The sequence below is a fragment of the Mustela putorius genome, unplaced genomic scaffold (genome assembly GCF_011764305.1).
Source record: "Mustela putorius furo isolate JIRA1106 unplaced genomic scaffold, ASM1176430v1.1 tig00000460_pilon_pilon_pilon, whole genome shotgun sequence".
In the NCBI taxonomy this organism is placed as follows: domain Eukaryota; kingdom Metazoa; phylum Chordata; class Mammalia; order Carnivora; family Mustelidae; genus Mustela; species Mustela putorius.
In genome coordinates this window covers 20,859,565-20,878,417 of record NW_025421389.1, presented here as the reverse complement: position 1 = coordinate 20,878,417, position 18,853 = coordinate 20,859,565, and the positions used below count along the sequence as shown (strand labels likewise).

The 18,853-nt window shown below is 50.5% G+C and overlaps 3 protein-coding genes across 15 annotated transcripts in view; all 3 read left to right on the top strand.

The window, feature by feature from the left end:
- The window catches only part of KMT2A (lysine methyltransferase 2A), a 78,089-nt gene extending 72,960 nt beyond the window's left edge, over window positions 1–5,129 (top strand). For all 10 annotated transcript variants that reach the window (XM_045080465.1, XM_045080464.1, XM_045080462.1 and 7 more), the window contains one exon: window positions 151–5,129. In XM_045080465.1, the coding sequence (XP_044936400.1) occupies window positions 151–426 (276 nt within the window). In that variant the 3' untranslated portion in view covers window positions 427–5,129. The remainder of the gene's footprint in view (window positions 1–150) is intronic.
- A 620-nt stretch (window positions 5,130–5,749) lies between these two features.
- On the top strand, window positions 5,750–8,898 carry TTC36 (tetratricopeptide repeat domain 36). The gene is made up of 3 exons (XM_004749954.3): window positions 5,750–5,965; window positions 7,092–7,280; window positions 8,604–8,898. Exons 1-3 carry the CDS (start codon window positions 5,851–5,853, stop codon window positions 8,864–8,866), a joined length of 567 nt encoding a protein of 188 aa, XP_004750011.1. The 5' UTR covers window positions 5,750–5,850; the 3' UTR covers window positions 8,867–8,898.
- A 134-nt stretch (window positions 8,899–9,032) lies between these two features.
- Window positions 9,033–18,016, top strand: TMEM25 (transmembrane protein 25). Of its 4 annotated transcripts, none has more exons than XM_045080472.1 (9): window positions 9,033–9,137; window positions 9,646–9,739; window positions 10,008–10,319; window positions 10,769–11,059; window positions 11,262–11,393; window positions 11,703–11,733; window positions 11,886–11,986; window positions 12,119–12,205; window positions 17,567–18,016. In XM_045080472.1, the coding sequence occupies exons 2-9, from the start codon at window positions 9,670–9,672 to the stop codon at window positions 17,674–17,676; spliced, it is 1,134 nt and encodes a 377-aa protein (XP_044936407.1). In that variant the 5' UTR covers window positions 9,033–9,137; window positions 9,646–9,669; the 3' UTR covers window positions 17,677–18,016. The 4 variants fall into 4 exon arrangements, with proteins under 4 accessions (XP_044936407.1, XP_044936406.1, XP_012910375.1 ...); XM_045080471.1 differs by having other exon boundaries at window positions 12,116–12,205; window positions 17,567–18,015; XM_013054921.2 differs by lacking the exon at window positions 17,567–18,016 and adding an exon at window positions 12,333–13,647 and having other exon boundaries at window positions 9,034–9,137.
- The last annotated feature ends 837 nt before the right edge of the window (window positions 18,017–18,853 follow it).

Sequence of the window (18,853 nt, the reverse complement as noted above, 5' to 3'; positions counted from 1 at the left end):
AAGCATCTTGGAAACTGAGAGAAGTCTGGACGTTTTACTGGAAGAAACTGTTTTCGTCAGCAGCTGTAGGCACCCTCAGAGAAAGGGTGGGAGCTGTCGTCCGGCCTGAGCTGTGCCGAGTGACGAGGTCTCCCTCTCCCCCCCGCGCAGGGCATCGGCTGCTACATGTTCCGCATCGACGACTCCGAGGTGGTGGACGCCACGATGCACGGAAACGCCGCGCGCTTCATCAACCACTCCTGCGAGCCCAACTGCTACTCGCGGGTCATCAACATCGACGGGCAGAAGCACATCGTCATCTTTGCCATGCGCAAGATCTACCGGGGGGAGGAGCTCACCTACGACTACAAGTTCCCCATCGAGGACGCCAGCAACAAGCTGCCCTGCAACTGCGGCGCCAAGAAGTGCCGGAAGTTCCTCAACTAGAGCCGCTTCCCTCCCCCGGGTCGTAGCGCTGGGATGGGGCGCCCAGAGCCTGTGCCCACAGCTAGGAGATCCAGGATGGAGCGGGTGCCGCTGAGGGGCCTCCGTGACGGCTGTGCTCCCTTACGTCCCGTATTCGCATTACACATGTGATCCTAGTCCTGGAGAGAGAGATGGGGTCTCGAAGACAAGATCCGCACCCGGCTTTGTACCGGGGCCCCTCTGATTGTGTGCTGTTGCAGAGTGGTAAATGGGGTTGCCAGCAGACTTGCCTGGAAGGAGCCTAGAGAGGGTTAGTCATGCGGGGAGATGGGGCCTGAGTGTCTCGTCGGAGAGAAGTTGCCATCGGGGCCTTGGCCTTTCCCCAAGCACTATAGGCGAGGGGTCAGCTGGGGCCATTGATTCAGAGTTGGTTGGACACCTGATAGTTTGCCAGCCGGGCCCAGGCTGTAGCCGTCTGTTGAACAGAGAAGGTCTGGTGATTCTCCCTAATATCCTCCCACTTGAGAGTTCACTTCTGGTTGGGAGACAGGATTCTTAGCACCTTTGGTGTCAAAAGGCAGTCTTGGGGTTGTGCCAATGAATCACCAAACATGGAGCCTGTGGGCTTTAAGTGGGAGTGTTGCCCCCATGAGCCTTATCTCAGCCAATTACCTTTCTTGACAATAGGAGCGGTGTCCCTCTCATTCCTCCCCCGACCCCTCCACTTTCTTCGTTCCCCGTTTCATCCCACTGCTTTCCCGTTCTTTCTGGGTGGTAGAGGGGAGTGACTGCCTGCTCAAGGACACTCCCTGTCAGGCATCATCTATGCCTGCGGAACAACCCCTGAGCCTGTAAGCACGCCCAGGGGGGAAGTGGACAGGAGCCATTGGCCATAACCAGACAGAATACGGAGTTTTCATTAAAGCTCCACAGAGAGTTTTTTAAAGAAATATATGTAGCATGATTTTTTTAGAGGAGGAAAAAGATTATTTAAATAGGATCTGAATCATGCAACAACCAGAGTATCACAACCAGGATGACCCCTGGGTCCCAATCCCAGGACATGGTAACTTTATTTTCCCCTTGTTAAGACATAAGAAGACTTCATTTTTAAATGGTCGGTGTCCAGTTGACGGCAGAACACTAATCAGATTTCAAGGCCCAAAACTTGGGGACTAGACCACCTTGTATCGAGGGACCTCTGCCACCTGCGCAAAATCCATAGGTTAAGTAAATTAAATGACACTACTGCCCTGATTACTCCTTAGGATGTGGTCAAAACAGCATCAAATGTTTCTTCTCTTCCTTTCCCCAAGACGGTGTCCTGAACCTGTTAAATTAAGTCATTGGATTTTACTCTGTTCTGTTTACAGTTTACTATTTAAGGTTTTATAAATGTAAATATATTTTGTATATTTTTCTATGAGAAGCACTTCATAGGGAGAAGCACTTACGACGAGGCTATTTTTTAAACCGCGGTATTATCCTAATTTAAAAGAAGATCGGTTTTTAATAATTTTTTATTTTCATAGGATGAAGTTAGAGAAAAATATTCAGCTGTACACACAAAGTCTGGTTTTTCCTGCCCAACTTCCCCCTGGAAGGTGTACTTTTTGTTGTTTAATGTGTAGCTTGTTTGTGCCCTGTTGACATAAACGTGTCCTGGGTTTGCTCTTTGACAATAAATGGACAAGGAAGGTCACCCTACTCCGCTGGGCCACTCCCCTCCTTCCCGTGTTGAAGCTCCTCAGAAGGCTGTGGTCGTATCCTGGCACAGCAGTGTCCCCTCTCCGTCCCTGCCCTCTTTCCCTCCCTTCTGGGACTAGCTCGGAGCGGCGAGAGCTGTATACTCCATTTCCCTCATCTTGCCCTACTTCCGAGATAGCAACCAAGTTGAATGGCACCCTAACATTTTCCTCACCATCTGCCTCATCGGTCACCTCGTCCCCTTGCCCTCTACCCACCAAGTCCTCATATCTGCGGATCCCCCCGTGCCCTTTCGTGGGGCAGCCCGTTGAAACTGAAGCACAGTCTGACCACTCACGATAACGCAGATTCTTCTCTGCCTCTGTCGGCCACTGGGTTTCAGAGCAGTGCAGTCCAGTAGAGGGCAGGGCGCCCTTTTCTCCCACAAGAAGCCCATTCCTATGGAAGTCTAGCAAAGCAATACGACTCAGCCCTGCGCTCTCTGCTCCAGGACTCATGGCTCTGCTGTGCCTTCCACCCTGGGCTTCCTGTTCTTCCGTGACCTTAAGAACTGTGTCTGGTGGCTTTGCTGGAACATTGTCACTGTTTTTGCTGTCATGCAGGGAGCCCAGCACTGTGGCCAGGATGGCAGAGACTTCCTTGTCATCATGGAGAAGTGCCAGCAGGGGACTGGGGAAAAACACTCTACCCAGACCTCGACTCCCTTCCTCCTTTGCCCGTGAACAAGATACAGTGGCCCTAGGGGTTCCACTAGTATCTGGTTTCCTTTATTATTGCACTGTGTGAGGTTTTTTTGTAAATCCTTTTATTCCTTTTTTTTTTTTTTTTTTTTTTTTTTAAGAAAAAAACCTTAAGCTGCATTTGTTACTGAAATGATTAATGCACTGATGGGTCATGAATTCACCTTGAGAAAGACCCAAAGGCCAGTCGGGGTGGGGGAAACTCAGCTAAATAGACCTAGTTACTGCCCTGCTAGGCCATGCTGTACTGTGAGCCCCCTCCTCATTCTCTTTCTACCAATCCCGAACCCTGAGGCCAGGGGAGGGACCCACATCTCTCCTTCTCTTGCCAGCTGCAGATGGTTTGCCTTGCCTTTTCACTCCCTGTCAACCATAGAAATGAGTAATTCCTCTTCTAGCTCAGCCTTGAGTCCATTGCCAAAATTCAGCATACCTGCCAGCAACTTGGGAAATAAACTAAGGTTTCCCTACCAGAGGGAAAGAAGGCAAAACAAAAACAAACCGGCATATCTGTCTCCAAAACACCTGAGTTTGTTTTGAAAGTGACCAAGGGAATCTCCGCACATAAGTGCAGACCGAGGAACTGTGGTGGGTCATTCCCAGGAATCCCCCAAGGGGCATCCCGAATCCCTAAGGAGTCCCAGCTGCAAGCCTGGTCAGTTCTCCGTGAGCAAGCCAGCTCCTGGAGAGCTTTGCTGCTAGAACCTGTTGTGGCCGCATTTCCTGGTGGCCAGTGACAACTGTGTAGCCAGAATAGCTGCATGGCGCTGACCCTACGGCCGGAACTTGGTCCCTTGGCTCCCTCTGTTACCGTCCACCACCTCCAGCACAGCCCCTCCGGTTTTTAGACCAATCACCAGAATTAAGGGGGAAGCCCTGGCAGCTATACTCTAGAAGTTTTCAACCAGACTCCTTTGCCGGGATACAGTCCGCCACCCCGCTTGCCTCTGTCAGCACCCCCGGCCAATGCAGTGAGCACCATGCAGTTCCCTTGATTTAAAACATACAACATTAAAGAAAAAAAACAAAAAAAAAAAAAAAAAAAAAAAAGCCAAAAAAACAAAAAAATATCTTTTAATGAATGTATCTTTCTAAAGGACTGACATTCAATCAAATATCTGAAAATACTAAAGGTCAAAACCTTATCAGATGTTAACTCTTAAGTTTGATTTGGGATTTTTTTTTTTTTTTTTTAACTAGAAATCAAGTTTGGGTGTTTCTTTTTTGTTGTTGTTGTTTTTTCTTCTTTTTAAAGGAAAAGCGGGTCATTGCAAAGGGCTGGGTGTAATTTTATGTTTCATTTCCTTCATTTTAAAGCAATACAAGGTTATTGAGCAGATGGTTTTGTGCCGAATCGTGAATACCAGTCAAGTCTCACACTCTGAAAACTTGCAACTTTTTTGTTTTGGTTTTCAAATAAATATAAATATGATATATATAGGAACTAATATAGTAATGCACCATGTAACAAAGCCTAGTTCAGTCCATGGCTTTTAATTCTCTTAACACTATAGATAAGGATTGTGTTACAGTTGCTAGTCGTGGCAGGAAAACATCAGTCTGGCGCTCCTCGGATCCTCCGAAGTTGGGGGGGGACCCAAACCGCAAGGGACAGTCACGCGGTCCGTTCCCAGGGTCAGAGAGGAACGCGGAAGTGGTGTCACCCGGATTTTTTCTGCCCATGAATGTTGCCAGTCAGTACCTGTACTCCTTGTTTCTCTATTTTTGGTTATGAATGTTGGGGTTACCACCTGCATTTAGGGGAAAATTGTGTTCTGTGCTTTCCTGGTATCTTGTTCTGAGGTACTCTAGTTCTGTCTTTCAACCAAGAAAATAGACTTGTGGTGTTTCTTTTATTGAACTTTTAACAGTCTCTTTAGTAAATACAGGTAGTTGAATAATTGTTTCAAAAGCTCAACAGATGACAAGCTTCTTTTCTAGAAATAAGACATTTCTTGACAACTTTATCATGTATAACAGATCTTTTGGTTTTTTTCCTTGTGTTCTTCCAAGCTTCTGGTTAGAGAAAAAGAGAAAAAAAAAAGGAAAAAAATGTGTCTAAAGTCCATCAGTGTTAACTCCCTGTGACAGGGATGAAGGAAAATACTTTAATAGTTCAAAAAATAATAATGCTGAAAGCTCTCTACGAAAGACTGAATGTAAAAGTAAAAAGTGTACATAGTTGTAAAAAAAAAAAAGGAGTTTTTAAACATGTTTATTTTCTATGCACTTTTTTTTATTTAAGTGATAGTTTAATTAATAAACATGTCAAGTTTATTGCTGCACACCATCAAGCTTTCTTTTGGCTTTGGGTGGGGTGGAGAAAGGGGTAGGGCGGGGGGAGCAGCAGGCAGTGGCCTGTGGCCTGATTGCCCAGCACTAGCCACCGCCCTCTCTTTGAAGGTGGAATCATTAAACCACTCTGCCTCGCCTCCCCGGCCCACCCCACAATGACTTTGCCTCACCTGCCGGGCCCACCCCACAAGGACTCTCCTACCAGGGTCTTCTTCCCCTGCTTATCACTGGTTTGTGTTCAAGACCTAATTAATCCTGAATATGAGGAAGGGGTCAGGAGGACAAGCAGCTTCACCTCCCACATATTCCCCCTTTTATTATCCTGTGGGCCATCAAGAGGCCTCCCTGACTGATTTCGTCTAGGAATATGTTAAAGGGAGAACCTGAACACCACCCTCTCTGCTTCACTCCACCTTGAGGCAGAAATTGGATTCATTTACTCTGTTCCATCTAACAGTAGGGTGGGGGTGGGAAGGCAGTTGAGGACTATTCGTAAATATTCTGCCAAGCGAGGGTTGCTAACCCTGAGCCAAATGAGGTTGGGTTTGCACTACAGCCAAGGAATGGAAGACACTCCTCACAGGGGGTGGACCTCAAACAGAACCTCTGCCCTCCAGATAACTGGCCACCAGGCTCAGCCCCAACCCCTTCTTCCTCCCTCCTCTATCCTGATTCACCTTCTGGGATTTGGGAGTTGAGCACCATGGGGACTCCAAATGACCAGGCAGTGTTGCAGGCCATCTTCAACCCGGACACCCCATTTGGAGACCTTACTGGGTTGGACGTGGGAGAGGAGGTGGAGGAGGAAGTAGATGAAGGTGAGTTAGACCTTGGACTACAGCACTCCACACTGGCTGGCCTCAGGGGGGTGGCAGAGGATGGTGGTCCCACAAGGCCGCCCTTGTTCCATAACCCCTGGACGGTGATTGAGGCTGGAGTGCGAAAGGGCTGCTGACCCGTAGTGCACTGGTGGAGGCTTGGCAAGAGTTCCTCTACCAAAAGAAGCAAGTCGTGGTTTGTCTTGTCCTTCAGCCCTCATATCTCTGAGCTTAACCTCACCATTTAACTACCCCCATAATCCAAGCTCAACTGTGCTGGGGGAGAGGGTGGAGGGATGCTCAACTCACATCTTTGTCTTAACAGGGCATTTCACTCCACACAGAATGGAAGGGCAGGGGTGGCTCGGTTGAATAGTTCCGACCTAAGTATAAAGAGCCTAAGCAAACCCAGCCCGGATCTAATCCCTCCACAGAGTGAATCCACTCCCCCACTCCCCGGCCCTTCCTTCAGTCTCTAATGGGACCTTATATCCCCACCAAGAATTTCTGTTTTTGTTTTTGTTTTAAGTAGGCTCCATACCCAACATGGGGCTTGAACTCATGACCCTGAGATCAAGAGTTACATGCTCTACCGCCTGAGCCAGCCAGGTGCCCTTCCCCCACCCCCATCAGGAATGACCCTTGTTTCTAAAGGAGGGAAGCCTAGGTTTTACAGAAACTTCAGTCTGAAAAGCTGAGGGATATGTCGGACATGATTTTCCTGACCCAAGTATGTCTTGGTGGTCTTCCTGTTGGAGGCAGTATAGTAGAACAAAATGGGGCCAGGTTAAGGAGCCAGGGAGACCTGGGTTCAAATCCAAGCTGTGCATTTAGGAGCTGTGTGATCTTGAGTAAGTCATTTAACCATGGGCTGAGTTTGGGCTTCATTGTCTTGGCAAGGAGCCGACCAAAGTCCCTTTCCCAGGTTCCTTTAAAACTTAGTGCTACCTCTCAGCCTTGGTGACCTCAGCTCCCTCTGCCCACAACACTGCGTCCGACTCCTGCTGGGATGGACATCCCAGCCCTGTTGGCTCCAGCTCGGGCCTCAGCTTTCTAAAGCCCAGAGGGTTTTGGCTTCTTGCTCTCCACTGCCTATCTGTCCTTCCTGCCTCCCTCCCCCAACCAGATGGAGTTTTCCCGCGAGCACAGTTGGAGCAGTCCAAGGCCCTGGAGCTGCAGGGGGTGATGGCTGCGGAGGCTGGCGACCTCAGCACAGCCCTGGAGAGGTTTGGCCAAGCCATCAGCCTGCTGCCAGAGAGGGCCTCTGCCTACAACAACCGGGCCCAGGCCCGCCGCCTCCAAGGAGATGTGGCAGGTGAGAGGAGATGGCCCGGGGCTTCTGCAGGGGTCCCTGCAGTCCACAGACCAGAGCAGAAGTCCCTGTGGGGCTGGGAAATCCCTAAACTGTTCTGGAACCTATATTCTTACTTATAAGACACACCTTATGGGCCCTGCTAATCTCTTGGGGCAATTGTGAAAGTCAGAAGAGATTGAATTCCATTTGTTTATTTAACAAACATTTAATGAGAGTTTACTATTGTAAGCAGTGGACAAGGCACTTGAGAACAAGGATACAAGGCAGACTTCTTAGACCAAGCACAACGTGCAAGGCATCTAGCACTTTCCACATGAGCTATAGTAACTCAGTTGATTATCACTTCAACCCCAAAGGGTGTGTCCTGTTGTAACCTCCATTTTACAAAGAAACTGGAGCAGAGCTGGGATTTGAACTCCGGAGGGCAGGGCTCGAGTCTGTGCTCTGACTGCCCTGTGATACCACTTCTCAAGAAGCTCACAATCCAGGGCGGTGGGACAGATACATAACTCTAATTATGTGTCTAATAAGTTGAGAGGGTTCAGCATGGTATCTACCCCTGAGGGGTGCGTTTTATTGTATTTTTAATTTTTTAAAGATTTATTTATTTGACGGAGAGAGACACAGCGAGGGAGGGAACACAAGCAGGGGGAGAGGGAGAGGGAGAAGCAATCCTCCCACCGAGCAGGGAGCCTATTGTCGAACTCAATCCCCGGACTCTGAGATCATGACCTGAGCCGAAGGCAGATGCTTAACGACTGACTGAGACATCCAAGCGCCCCATATTTTTCATTTATTTAAAAGATTTTATTTATTTTTTTGACAGAGATCATAAGAAGGCAGAGAGCCAGGCGGGGGGGGGGGGCAGACTCCCCGCTGAGCAGAGAGCCCGATGTGGGGCTCGATCCCAGGACCCTGAGATCATGACCTGAGCTGAAGGCAGAGGCTTTAATCCACTGAGCCACCCAGGCACCCCTCCAGCTTGAACATTTTTAAAGCACAGGGTAGATGCTCAATAGCGTACTAGTGGAATACACTGCCTGCTACTGTGGGACCATGGGCCAGATTCATGAACTAGTGACCACTCAGAACCGTCCCAGCACCCGTCGTGTTTTGGTGTATTGGGTGGTGAAAGGCAGTAGGGACTTTAGTCCCAGCTCTGCCACTATAGACAGACTGTCCAGCCCAGGGCGAGTCTTGCCACCTTCTGCAATCTGCATCGGTGCGATGGGAGCAAGGATACTGAGAAGCAAGAGCCGGCGGGCTGGAGGTGGCCGAGCCCCGGGGCCGCCGTTCTGACTCTCCCGCCCGTCTGGCCCCCAGGCGCCCTGGAGGATCTGGAACGCGCCGTGACGCTGAGCGGCGGCCGGGGCCGCGCCGCACGCCAGGGCTTCGTGCAGCGCGGGCTCCTGGCGCGGCTGCAGGGCCGGGACAACGACGCCCGCAGGGACTTCGAGCGGGCGGCGCGGCTGGGCAGCAAGTTCGCGCGGCGCCAGCTGGTGCTGCTCAACCCCTACGCCGCGCTGTGCAACCGCATGCTGGCCGACATGATGAGGCAGCTGCGCGGGCCCTGCAACGGCCGCTGAGCCGCACCAATAAAGCTACTTGCTCTCCCCGACTCTCGCTGGTGTCTGCGTCCAGCCGCCGGCCCCCCAGCCGCAGGGCACTCCGTGGTCAGCCGCGGTCCGGACACGGGGCGAGGGCGGGGCGGGTGTGGGACGGTGCCTGTGGGGGCGGGGCTGGCCTGCCGGGCTCGGGCGTTGATTGGCTCCGCCTGGCACCGCCCGGTCCCGCCGCGTACCGCAGCGCCCAGCAGACCTGAGCAGTCGCTTGTGCGGAGCGCGGGGCGAGCTTCAGGTGAGGCGCGCTGGGGGCGGGGTTGCCGCACGCTTACCCCTCACACACCCGCCCCCGCCCGGACCCCCGCTGCTCCGGCCCGCCTCCGCCTGGTCCCGGGAGGGCGGGAAGCGGGCGTGGGGCTGCTGGATGGCAGGGGTAAGGGGCAAGGGAGGGACGGACCGGGAAGACGGCCCCTTTGGGGGAGGGGCGCCGCCCCGCGAGTCCGCGTGTGTGCGTGCGAGTGTCCGGCCCGGTGCGGGCTGCGCGGCGGCGTGCGGTCTCTGCGCCTGCGGGCCGGAGCCTGTTTGCCCCCGGGAGACGGCGCCCGGTTCTGCGCCCGTCGGTGTGTGCTGGCTGGGCTCCGGCCTTCGCCTGGGCGTCCTTGGCTTCGCCACTGCGGGTCAGTCTCCATCTGTGTGTCGGTGCACGGTTTATTTTTGTTTCTGGAGAGAAAATTCCTAGAGGAATCCCCGAGCCTGCCTGCGGTCACCGGCTCACATCGAGGCCCACCCCCTTGTCTCGGCAGCCTGGGGCCTAGGCCTGAGGGACCATGGCACTACCTCTGGGCCCAGCTGCCCTCCCGCACTCGCTGCTGCTCCTGCCAGCCCTTCTGAGCTCAGGTACACCCCCCTTCACCCCTTGGCGAAGCCCTTCTGGGGGCAAGCCACTCTCTCCCCTCACCTTGGGTTTGGATACCTACTTCAGGCCCCAGAGCACCAGAGCTGGGTTCCCTTCACCCACCCACCCACGGCCCAGCCAGTTCCTCGTGAGCGACCCTAGGTGCTCCGGCTCTTGGTCAGTTGCCCCTCCGTAACAGGATGTCATGCTGGTCACAGACCAGTTCCACCCCTCCCCCAGCTCTCCCCAGAACCCCCTGCTGTGTTCCAGGTTGGGGGGAATTGGCACCAGAAATTGATGGTCAGACCCGGGCGGAGCTGGCACTTCGGGAGAATGAGCAGCACGCCTTCACCTGCCGGGTCGCAGGGGGGCCTGGAACCCCCCGATTGGCCTGGTACCTGGATGGACAGCTGCAGGAGGCCAGCACCTCAAGACTGCTGAGCGTGGGCGGGGAGGCCTTCTCCGGAGGCACCAGCACCTTCACTGTTACTGCCCAGAGGGCCCAGCATGAGCTTAATTGCTCCTTGCAGGACCCCAGCAGTGGCCGGCCAGCCAATGCCTCTGTCATCCTCAATGTGCAATGTGAGTGCCCCTGAGGTGGGCAGGGACAGAGGTTCCCTGCCTAAAGACCCCCAGCAGCCACCAGGCAGGTGGTCTGATAGACCCCTTAACAAACACTTAAGCACTTTGCAAATATTAACTCACGTTATCCTCAGGGTATTCCTGTGAGGTAGTTATTCTGGTTAACCCCATTTTACAAGTGAGAAAACTGAGCCACAGATTGGTTAAGTATTATGTCTGCAGTCCTATAGCTAGTAAGCAGAGCCAGGATTCAAATCCAGATATTTTGGTTTTAGTGATTTTACTGTTAATCACTGTGAAATGCTGCCTCTCAGGGAGACCCAGCCATCCTGTTTCCAGTGCCCCCTTGAGAAGAGGTCCAAGCTCCTGGCTCCCTTCTGGGTTTGGGAAGAAAGGGCAAGGAGTCTGAGGGCTGTGGTGAGAGTATATTGGCTTCTGCTTTGCACCAGTTAAACCAGAGATTGCCCAGGTTGGGGCCAAGTACCAGGAAGCTCAGGGTCCAGGCCTCCTGGTTGTCCTTTTTGCTCTGGTGCGTGCCAACCCCCCGGCCAATGTGACCTGGATCGACCAGGATGGGCCGGTGACTGTCAACGCCTCCGACTTCCTGGTGCTGGATGCCCAGAACTACCCTTGGCTGACCAACCACACTGTGCAGCTGCAGCTCCGAAGCCTGGCCCACAACCTCTCTGTGGTGGCCACCAATGACGTGGGTGTCACCAGCGCCTCGCTTCCGGCCCCGGGTGAGCATTGCCAGCAACTGGCCCAACACAGCCTCAGGTGGGGGCAGGATCACAGTACAAAAATGAGAAGACTGTTGCCCTCTGGGTGAGTCTTGTGAATGGGCTATGCTGACCACCTTGGGCAAGGACAGAATGGTACCTGTGGCATCTCTGAGGTGGGGGCCCCTGCCCACTTGGAACCTAATCAGAGATCACCTTGCAGGGCTTCTGGCCACCCGAGTGGAAGTGCCACTGCTAGGCATCGTTGTGGCTGGAGGGCTTGCACTGGGCACCTTGGTGGGGTTCAGCACCTTGGTGGCCTGCCTGGTCTGCAGGAAAGAGAAGAAGACCAAAGGTAGGGCCAAAGCAGTGGGGTGGGGGGCGAGGGTGGCTGAGGAGCAGGGAGAAGGAGAGGGAGAAGCAGCAAGGGCAGTACGTGGGGCTGGGCAGGATAGGTCATCTCTGATGAGTGGCAGAACGGGTCTTCCTGGGCATGTCCATGGGGAAAACCCGATGCAACTCAGCAGGCCTGGGCACTGGGGACCCATTCTGTCCCGAAGCTAGGAGAGATCCCTTGCCTGAGGGTCCTGGGTCTGAAAGGGCATAGGGGCAGAGCCCCGAGTGGGTGGGCTTCCTAAGAAGTGTGTGGTTTCTTTCTCCCTAGGCCCCTCCCGGCGCCCATCCCTGATCTCTAGGTAACTTCCTGGGGCTGGCTAGCTGGGCTGACCTGAGATACAGCATGGGGACAGCTGGAAACCGCGGTCTCCCTAATTCTGGAAGGGGCCCCAAAGCAGGAATCTGGGCCTGCTGGAGCCAGGGCACATCCCAGGCTCTGTCTGCCCTGTAGTGACTCCAACAACCTGAAACTCAACAACGTGCGGCTGCCACGGGAGAACATGTCCCTCCCGTCCAACCTTCAGCTCAATGACCTCACTCCGGATTCCAGAGGTACACCCTCTGTCTGCCCTAACTTCACCTTCAGAGGTGCTTCTGAGGCAAAGAGAGATCTTGGTACTTGAGGAATTAGGCCCTATCAGGCACACTACTCATCCTGGGCATCCACCCTGTGTCACCCAGCAGGGAAGCCAGTTGATCGGCAGATGGCTCCGAATAACAGCCGGCCGGAGCTGCTGGACCCAGAGCCTGGCGGCCTCCTCACCAGCCAAGGTACTGGGACATGGGCGCGCCCCCACCCCCAAGCCCTGATGCTTCTGCCGGAGGCCTCTTGAGTCTCCGTGGGCAGCTTCCAGGCGGTGAGGCTCACTGCGTCTCACGGGCATCTTTGCCCCTGCAGGTTTCATCCGGCTCCCCATGCTGGGCTATATCTATCGAGTGTCCAGTGTGAGCAGTGATGAGATATGGCTCTGAGCGGGGCGAAATGGGGGGTACCTTCTTGGCTCCTGGGCACCCCCCCCACGGCCACCTCTGCCTGGCCCTATTGCCACTGGGAAGAGGTCATGCCGCTGCTGCTTTGGCTTGCCCTCCTGGTTGAGGCACCCTCTGTGTCATCCACATGACGTTTGTCACTGGGATTTGACCCTCAGGGGCACAGGTGTCTTGGCAGAGACACCATCTGGACCTCAGCCCCTTGTTCTACCTTAGGTAGGGGGGCCTTCAGGCTCGTGCACCCCGGCAGCTGGAGCTCTTTATGCAGGTGTGTGTGCGGTTGTCTGGCCTCTGAGTGTGGTCTGGCCCTGCCGGCCTGGGCCTGCTTTGGGCCACACACCAGTAGTCGTAGCACTTTGTACAGCAGGCACAGGACATTCCCGGTGGGGGGGCAGGGAGGGCCCTGCATGTCTTCAGTTTCCTCCCCATGCTGTGCAGCTTTGTTCCCTCAGGGAAAATTTAGGACCCTGATAGCTGTATCAAACCAAACTGCCCTTTGCACGGAAACCAATCCCTGGCCCAGGGGCAGGGGCCAAGCAAAAATTTTGCTGCATACCTCTTTGCCCTTCTCTTGTCTCCGTCTCCTCTTGGGCATTGTATATTATACTTTGGACCTTCTGCATTTCTCCACTGGGCACTGGACTTCTCTATTGACCTAAGCCTGGCGGTGCCAGGGCCCGGTGTTAGCACAAGTCAGGAGGAAAAGAGGGAGGCAGGAAGTCCAGCACGTAGCTATGCATCTTTTTCTTATGGTGTTGGCACTTTAAGCACATCCCCTCGGTAGGGGGTTAGGGAGCACCGCAGGGCCTTCTCTGTGGCTTCCCCAAGTCTGGCCTTCCTCTGATTCACTGTGAGTGCCCTGAGCCCTCAACCTATTTTCACAAACCCCCACCATGGGACCCCATTGACCAGCCCCTAACTGCCTCATCAGCAGGAAGGCCCACTCTTCCTGTGCCACCGTTGGTTCTTCAGGGGCTGTTGATAGTGGCACATTATTTGACAGAGCTAGAAGCTTTTAGGGCAACATGGAAAAAGAGGGGGGAACCATGTACCCCAAAACAATGTAAGAATTCTTTGGAAAGCAACATGGAAATAGCAAATTATTATAGTGCAGAGTATATTTTTCCCTTGTTGATAACTTGTTTTATAGTTTTTTTCATGTTACTGCCTAGGACAGTGCTGAGCACACAATAAATTTAATAAACTTGGCTGAGTGAATGTTACATGTCTGTTTCATTTCTTCATAGATGGTTCTAAAACGAAATCTTTATATCCTACAGAAAATAGGGGAAACACCTGTGTACCCACTACTCAATTCTGTTGAATCGTCTCATTTTACTTTGCTCCAGAACTTTTATTTTTAAAAATGAATAATGCTATTTCTTTAATTACACTGTTCTCAGTGGCAGGGCTGGCTTTTTTGCTTTCGGGAGTGCCAGAGCAGGATTAGAGGGACAGAAGGCTCATTCTAGGCTGTGATTTTAAAAATAAATAAATAAATAAATAAATTCTGGAGAATTGTACGGGGGAAAAAAAGACTAGAAATGAGAGGAGATTTTTGAGGACAAATTTATATGCTTTTCTGAGCAACAGGTTGACTTGGCTTGCATAGCTCTGGGTTTTCTTCCCCGCTCTCTGGCTTCTCTCTTGTTCAGTAGGGTGTCTGCTCCATGGAAGTGGCCTAGGCCACTGCCCCAGACTCTACTGGTTTTGCCTGTAAGTGGCTTTGTGGCCCCAGAACGTTTAGAAGCCAGGGTGTGTCTCTGGTGATGGGCGTCCACTGTTTCCTTTGAGAGGTCCTGGAGCCCCTTCCTTGGTGGTTCTTTGGCAAGGCTACAAGCCCTGTGCTCCTCTCAGCTGCTCCCACCTTTCAGCAAAAAGGTGGGTTCTTTGGGCAAATCCATCCTTGCAAGTATTTGTTTGCAAAGGGGTGGACTTTGAAACTAGTGTTCCAGTTCTCCCTCAGATCAGAATCCTTGTCCCTTTGTCGAGTCCCGGACACCTTGGAGAGTTTGATGAAAGGTAAAGACTCCTTTCTGAGAAATGCAGATGGAGAAGGTCTGCTCACTCTGCAGGTCAAAGCCCATCAAATTACAGCTTGGGCGAACCTTGAGAACATGCTGAATGAAAGCAGCCAAATCCAAGAGACCATTTGTGACTCCATTTTTGTGAAATGCCCAAAATGGGCAAATCTGCAGAGACAGAATAGGTTCGTGTTGTCTGGGACTAGAGGGAAGGAAGAATGGGGAATGGCTGCCAGTGAATATGGGGTTCTTTTGGGGGTGATGAAAATGTTCTAGAATTAGTGGTGATTGATGCACAATGTTGATAACTTGTTTATCAACAGATCAGAAATCACCCAACTATACACTCTATAAGGGTGAACTTTATGAAGTACAAATTATGTCTCAATAAAGCTGTACTTTGTTTTAAAATTTTATCTTTTAATTTTTTTAGGATTTTAAAAAAATATTTTTTAAATTTATTTGACAGACAGAGGTCACAAGTAGACAGAGAGGCAGACAGGGGCGGGGGGTGGGGAGGGAAGCAGGCTCCCTGCTGAGCAGAGAGTCCGATGTGGGGCTTGATCCCAGGACTCTGGGATCATGACCTGAGCCGAAATCAGAGGCTTAACCACTGGGCCACCCAGGTGCCCCTAGGATTTTTTTTTTTTTATCCATTTTAGAGAGGGAGAAGCAGCCTCCCCACCAAGCAGGGAGCCCGATGGGGGGCTTGATTCCAGGACCCTGAGATCATGACCTGAGCCAAAGGCAGAGGCTCAACCATCTGAGCCACCAGGTGCCCTTGTACTTTTTTTTTTAAGTGTACTCACTCCCCAACATGGGGTTCGAAACTCATGACCCCGAGGTCAGGAATTGCATGTTCTACCAACTGAGCTAGCTAGGCACCCCAATAAAGCTGTTTTGGTTTTAAAAACCATCAAATGGTTGTTGCACCTGGGTGGCTCAGTTGGTTAAACATCTGCCTTTGGTTCAGGTCCTGACCCAGGGTCCTGGGATTGAGTTCGTCATTGGATTCCCTGGTCAGTGGGGAGTCTGTTTCTCCCTCTGCCTCAACACGGCACCATCCCCGCTAGTGCTTTCTTGTTCTTTCTCAAATAAATAAAACATATTTTTTAAAGATTTTATTTATTCATTTGAGAGAAAGTACAAGCAGAGGGGGGAGACAAAGGGAGCAGGGAGCCAGATTGGGGCTCAATCCCAGGACCTGGAGACCATGACCTGAGCTGAAGGCAGACACCCAACCATCTGAGCCACCCAGACACCCCATAAATAAAATACTTTTTTAAAAGTCATCAATGGTAACTTGATTTGTACATTTCACTATAAATTTCACCTGACAAAAACATAAATATTGAATTCCAGGTAATTATATGCATGCCAAAGTGTTTAGGGGTAAAGTACATTGATGTCTGCATCTTCCTTTGGGATGTATCCAAAAAAAAAAGATACATAGGGACACCTGGGTGACTCAGTTCCTTAAGCTTCTGCCTTCAGCTCAGGTCATGATCTCAGGGTCCTGGGATCAAATCCTGCATCAGGCTCCCTGCTCAGGGGGGAGCCTGCTTCTCTTTCTCCCTCTGTGCCTCCCCCTGCTTGTGTTCTCTCTCTCTCTGTCTCTCTCAAATAAAAATTTTTTTAAAAGTTAAAAATAAAAATAAACTTTACTCCATTGTGGGGTTCAAACTAACAACCCCGAGATCCAAAGTCTCATCTCATAATTACTGACTTGAGCCACCCAGGTACCCCCCCTTAGGTACTTAAAAAATTTTTTTAATTGTTTGTTTGAGAGAGAGGGAGAGAGAAAGTATGAAGGGAGGGGCAGAGGGAGAGAACTGACTGCTGAGCACGGAGCCTGAACCAGGGCTTGACCTCACACCCTGAGATCATGACCTGAGCTGAAATCAAAGAGATGATGCCTAACTGACTGAGCCCTTCTAGGCACCCCCCTTAGGTACTTTTTTTTAAAAATTGAAGTATAATTAACACAGAGTGGTATATTAGTTTCTGGCATACAACATACTGATTTAACAATTCTATACATTACTCAATGGTTATCCAATTTGTTGGCATACAGTTGTTTATAGTACTCTACTTTTTATTTATTTTTTAAGATTTTATTTATTTATTTGACAGAGAGAGAGTGAGTGAGGGAACACAAATGGGAGGAGTGGGAGAGGGAGAAGCAGACTCCCCCCGATGTGGGGCTCGATTTCAGGACCCTGGGATCATGACCAGAGCCAAATGCAGACTGTGACTGAGCCCCCAGGCACCCCCCAGGTTCTCCTCTGTTTTTTATTCCTGCGGAATTGATAGTACTATCCCCACATTCATTTCTGATTTTAGTTATTTGAATCTTTTTTTTTTTTAGACAATTTGGCTAAGGCTTTTCAATTTTTTTAAACGTTATTTTTGTCTCTTTTTCTTTAATTTTTAAAAAAGATTTCATTTATTTGAGAGAGTGAAAGTAAGAGAGATCACAGAGGGAGAGGGAGAAGCAGACTCGCTGCTGGGCAGGGAGCCCAACATAGGGCTCAATCCCAGGACCCCGAGATCATGACCTGAGCTGAAACCAAGAGTCAGATGCACAACCAGCTGAGCCACCCAGGCACCCCTATTTGAGTTCTTTTTCTTTAAATGCAAATTCCCCCTCCATGCGCTGCTTTTGCTATATATCCTGTAAGTTTTGGTATGTTTTGTTTTAATTTTCATTTGTGTCTAAGTATTTACTAATTTCCCTTGTGATTTCCTATTTGACTCGTTGGTTAATACTGTATTCTTTGATTTCCCCAGATTTGTGGGTTTTTCAATTTTGCTTCTGTTATTCTGACTTCATCTCATTGTGGTCAGGGAAGATACTTTGTATGATATTTACCTTTTAAAATCTATTGCGACTTTAACTTGTGGCCTAAAATATCACCTGTCCTGAAAAATGTCCAGTGGACACCAGAGAAGTATGCTGTTGCTATTGGGCAGGTTGTCCTGCCCGTGTCCATCAGAGCTGGTTGGTTCACTTTGCTGTTTAAGCCCTTTGTTTCCTTATTTACCTTTTGTCTCATTGTTCTATCCATTATTGACAGTGTGGTATTTTTTTAAAGGATTTTATTTATTTATTTGACAGAGAAAGAGCACAAGCAGGCAGAGTGGCAGGCAGAGGGAGAGAGAGAAGCAGGCTCCCTGCCAAGTAAGGAGCCTGATGCAGGACTCAATCCCAGATCCCTGGGATCATGACCTGAGCTGAAGGCAGAGGCTTAACCCGCTGAACCACCCAGGCGTCCGGATAGTGTGGTATTGAAGTTCCGAGCTATTATCATAAAACTATTTCTTCCTTCCATTCTGTCAACTTTTGCTTTATATATTCTGAGGGTCTGTTATTAGGTGTGTAAATGTTTATACTTTGTATAGCTTCTTGCTGTGTTCATTGTTCCTCTTGTAGGTCTCCTGATTTCATGGAAATCTGTAACAGCAGTTCTCGAATTTGTCTGTATATGGAAATAATCTGAAGAGCTGAGGAAAAATATGGATTCCTGGGACATCTGGGTGGCTCAGTTGGTTAAGCAGCTGCTTTCGGCTCAGGTCATGATCCCAGCGTCCTGGGATTGAGTCCCACATCGGGCTCCTTGCTCCGCAGGGAGCCTGTTTCTCCCTCTGCCTCTGCCTGCCACTTTGTCTGCCTGTGCGCTCTCTCTCTGACAAATAAATAAAATCTTTAAAAAAAAAAAAAAAAGGATTCCTGTATCCTACCTGCGAGATTGTGATTTAAATTAGTCTGGTGTGTCGTCTGAGAAAGGAAACCTCTCTTTTTAAAAGATTTTATTTATTTATTTGACATGCACACAGAACAAGCACAAGCAGGGGGAGCAGGAGGGAGAGGGAGAAGTAGGCTCCCTGCTGAGCAGGGAGCCTGATAAGGGTCCTGATAAGGACTCTGACTCTGAGATCATGTTCTGCTTTTTTTTTTTTTTTTTTTAGATTTTGTTTATTTGAGAGAGAGTGAAAAAGAAAGAGATCACAGAGAGAGGGGGAGAAGCAGACTCATTGCTGAGAGAAGAGCCCAATTCGAGGCTCTATCCTAGGACCCTGAGATCATGACCTGAGCCAAAAGCAGAAGCTTAACCCACTGAGCCACCCAGGCGCCCCTAGTCTATGAGTATTATTAATTTTTTTCCTCCTTAGCTTAGCTGCTTTGTTTCTCTGATTTACTTTGTTCTGCCAGTTTTAGTCTTTATTTTTCTGGCTTTCTTCAAAGTCCAGAGATCCCTGATTGTACATCCATGTTTAAAATGAGAGTTGCAAACAGGTGTACAAACACAAGAATGACATAACCAGAAAAGCGATTGGAAACTGATGGGGAGGTTGGGACCTGAACATGTGCTTATAGACTCCATGTCAGTATCTAAAGGTCTTT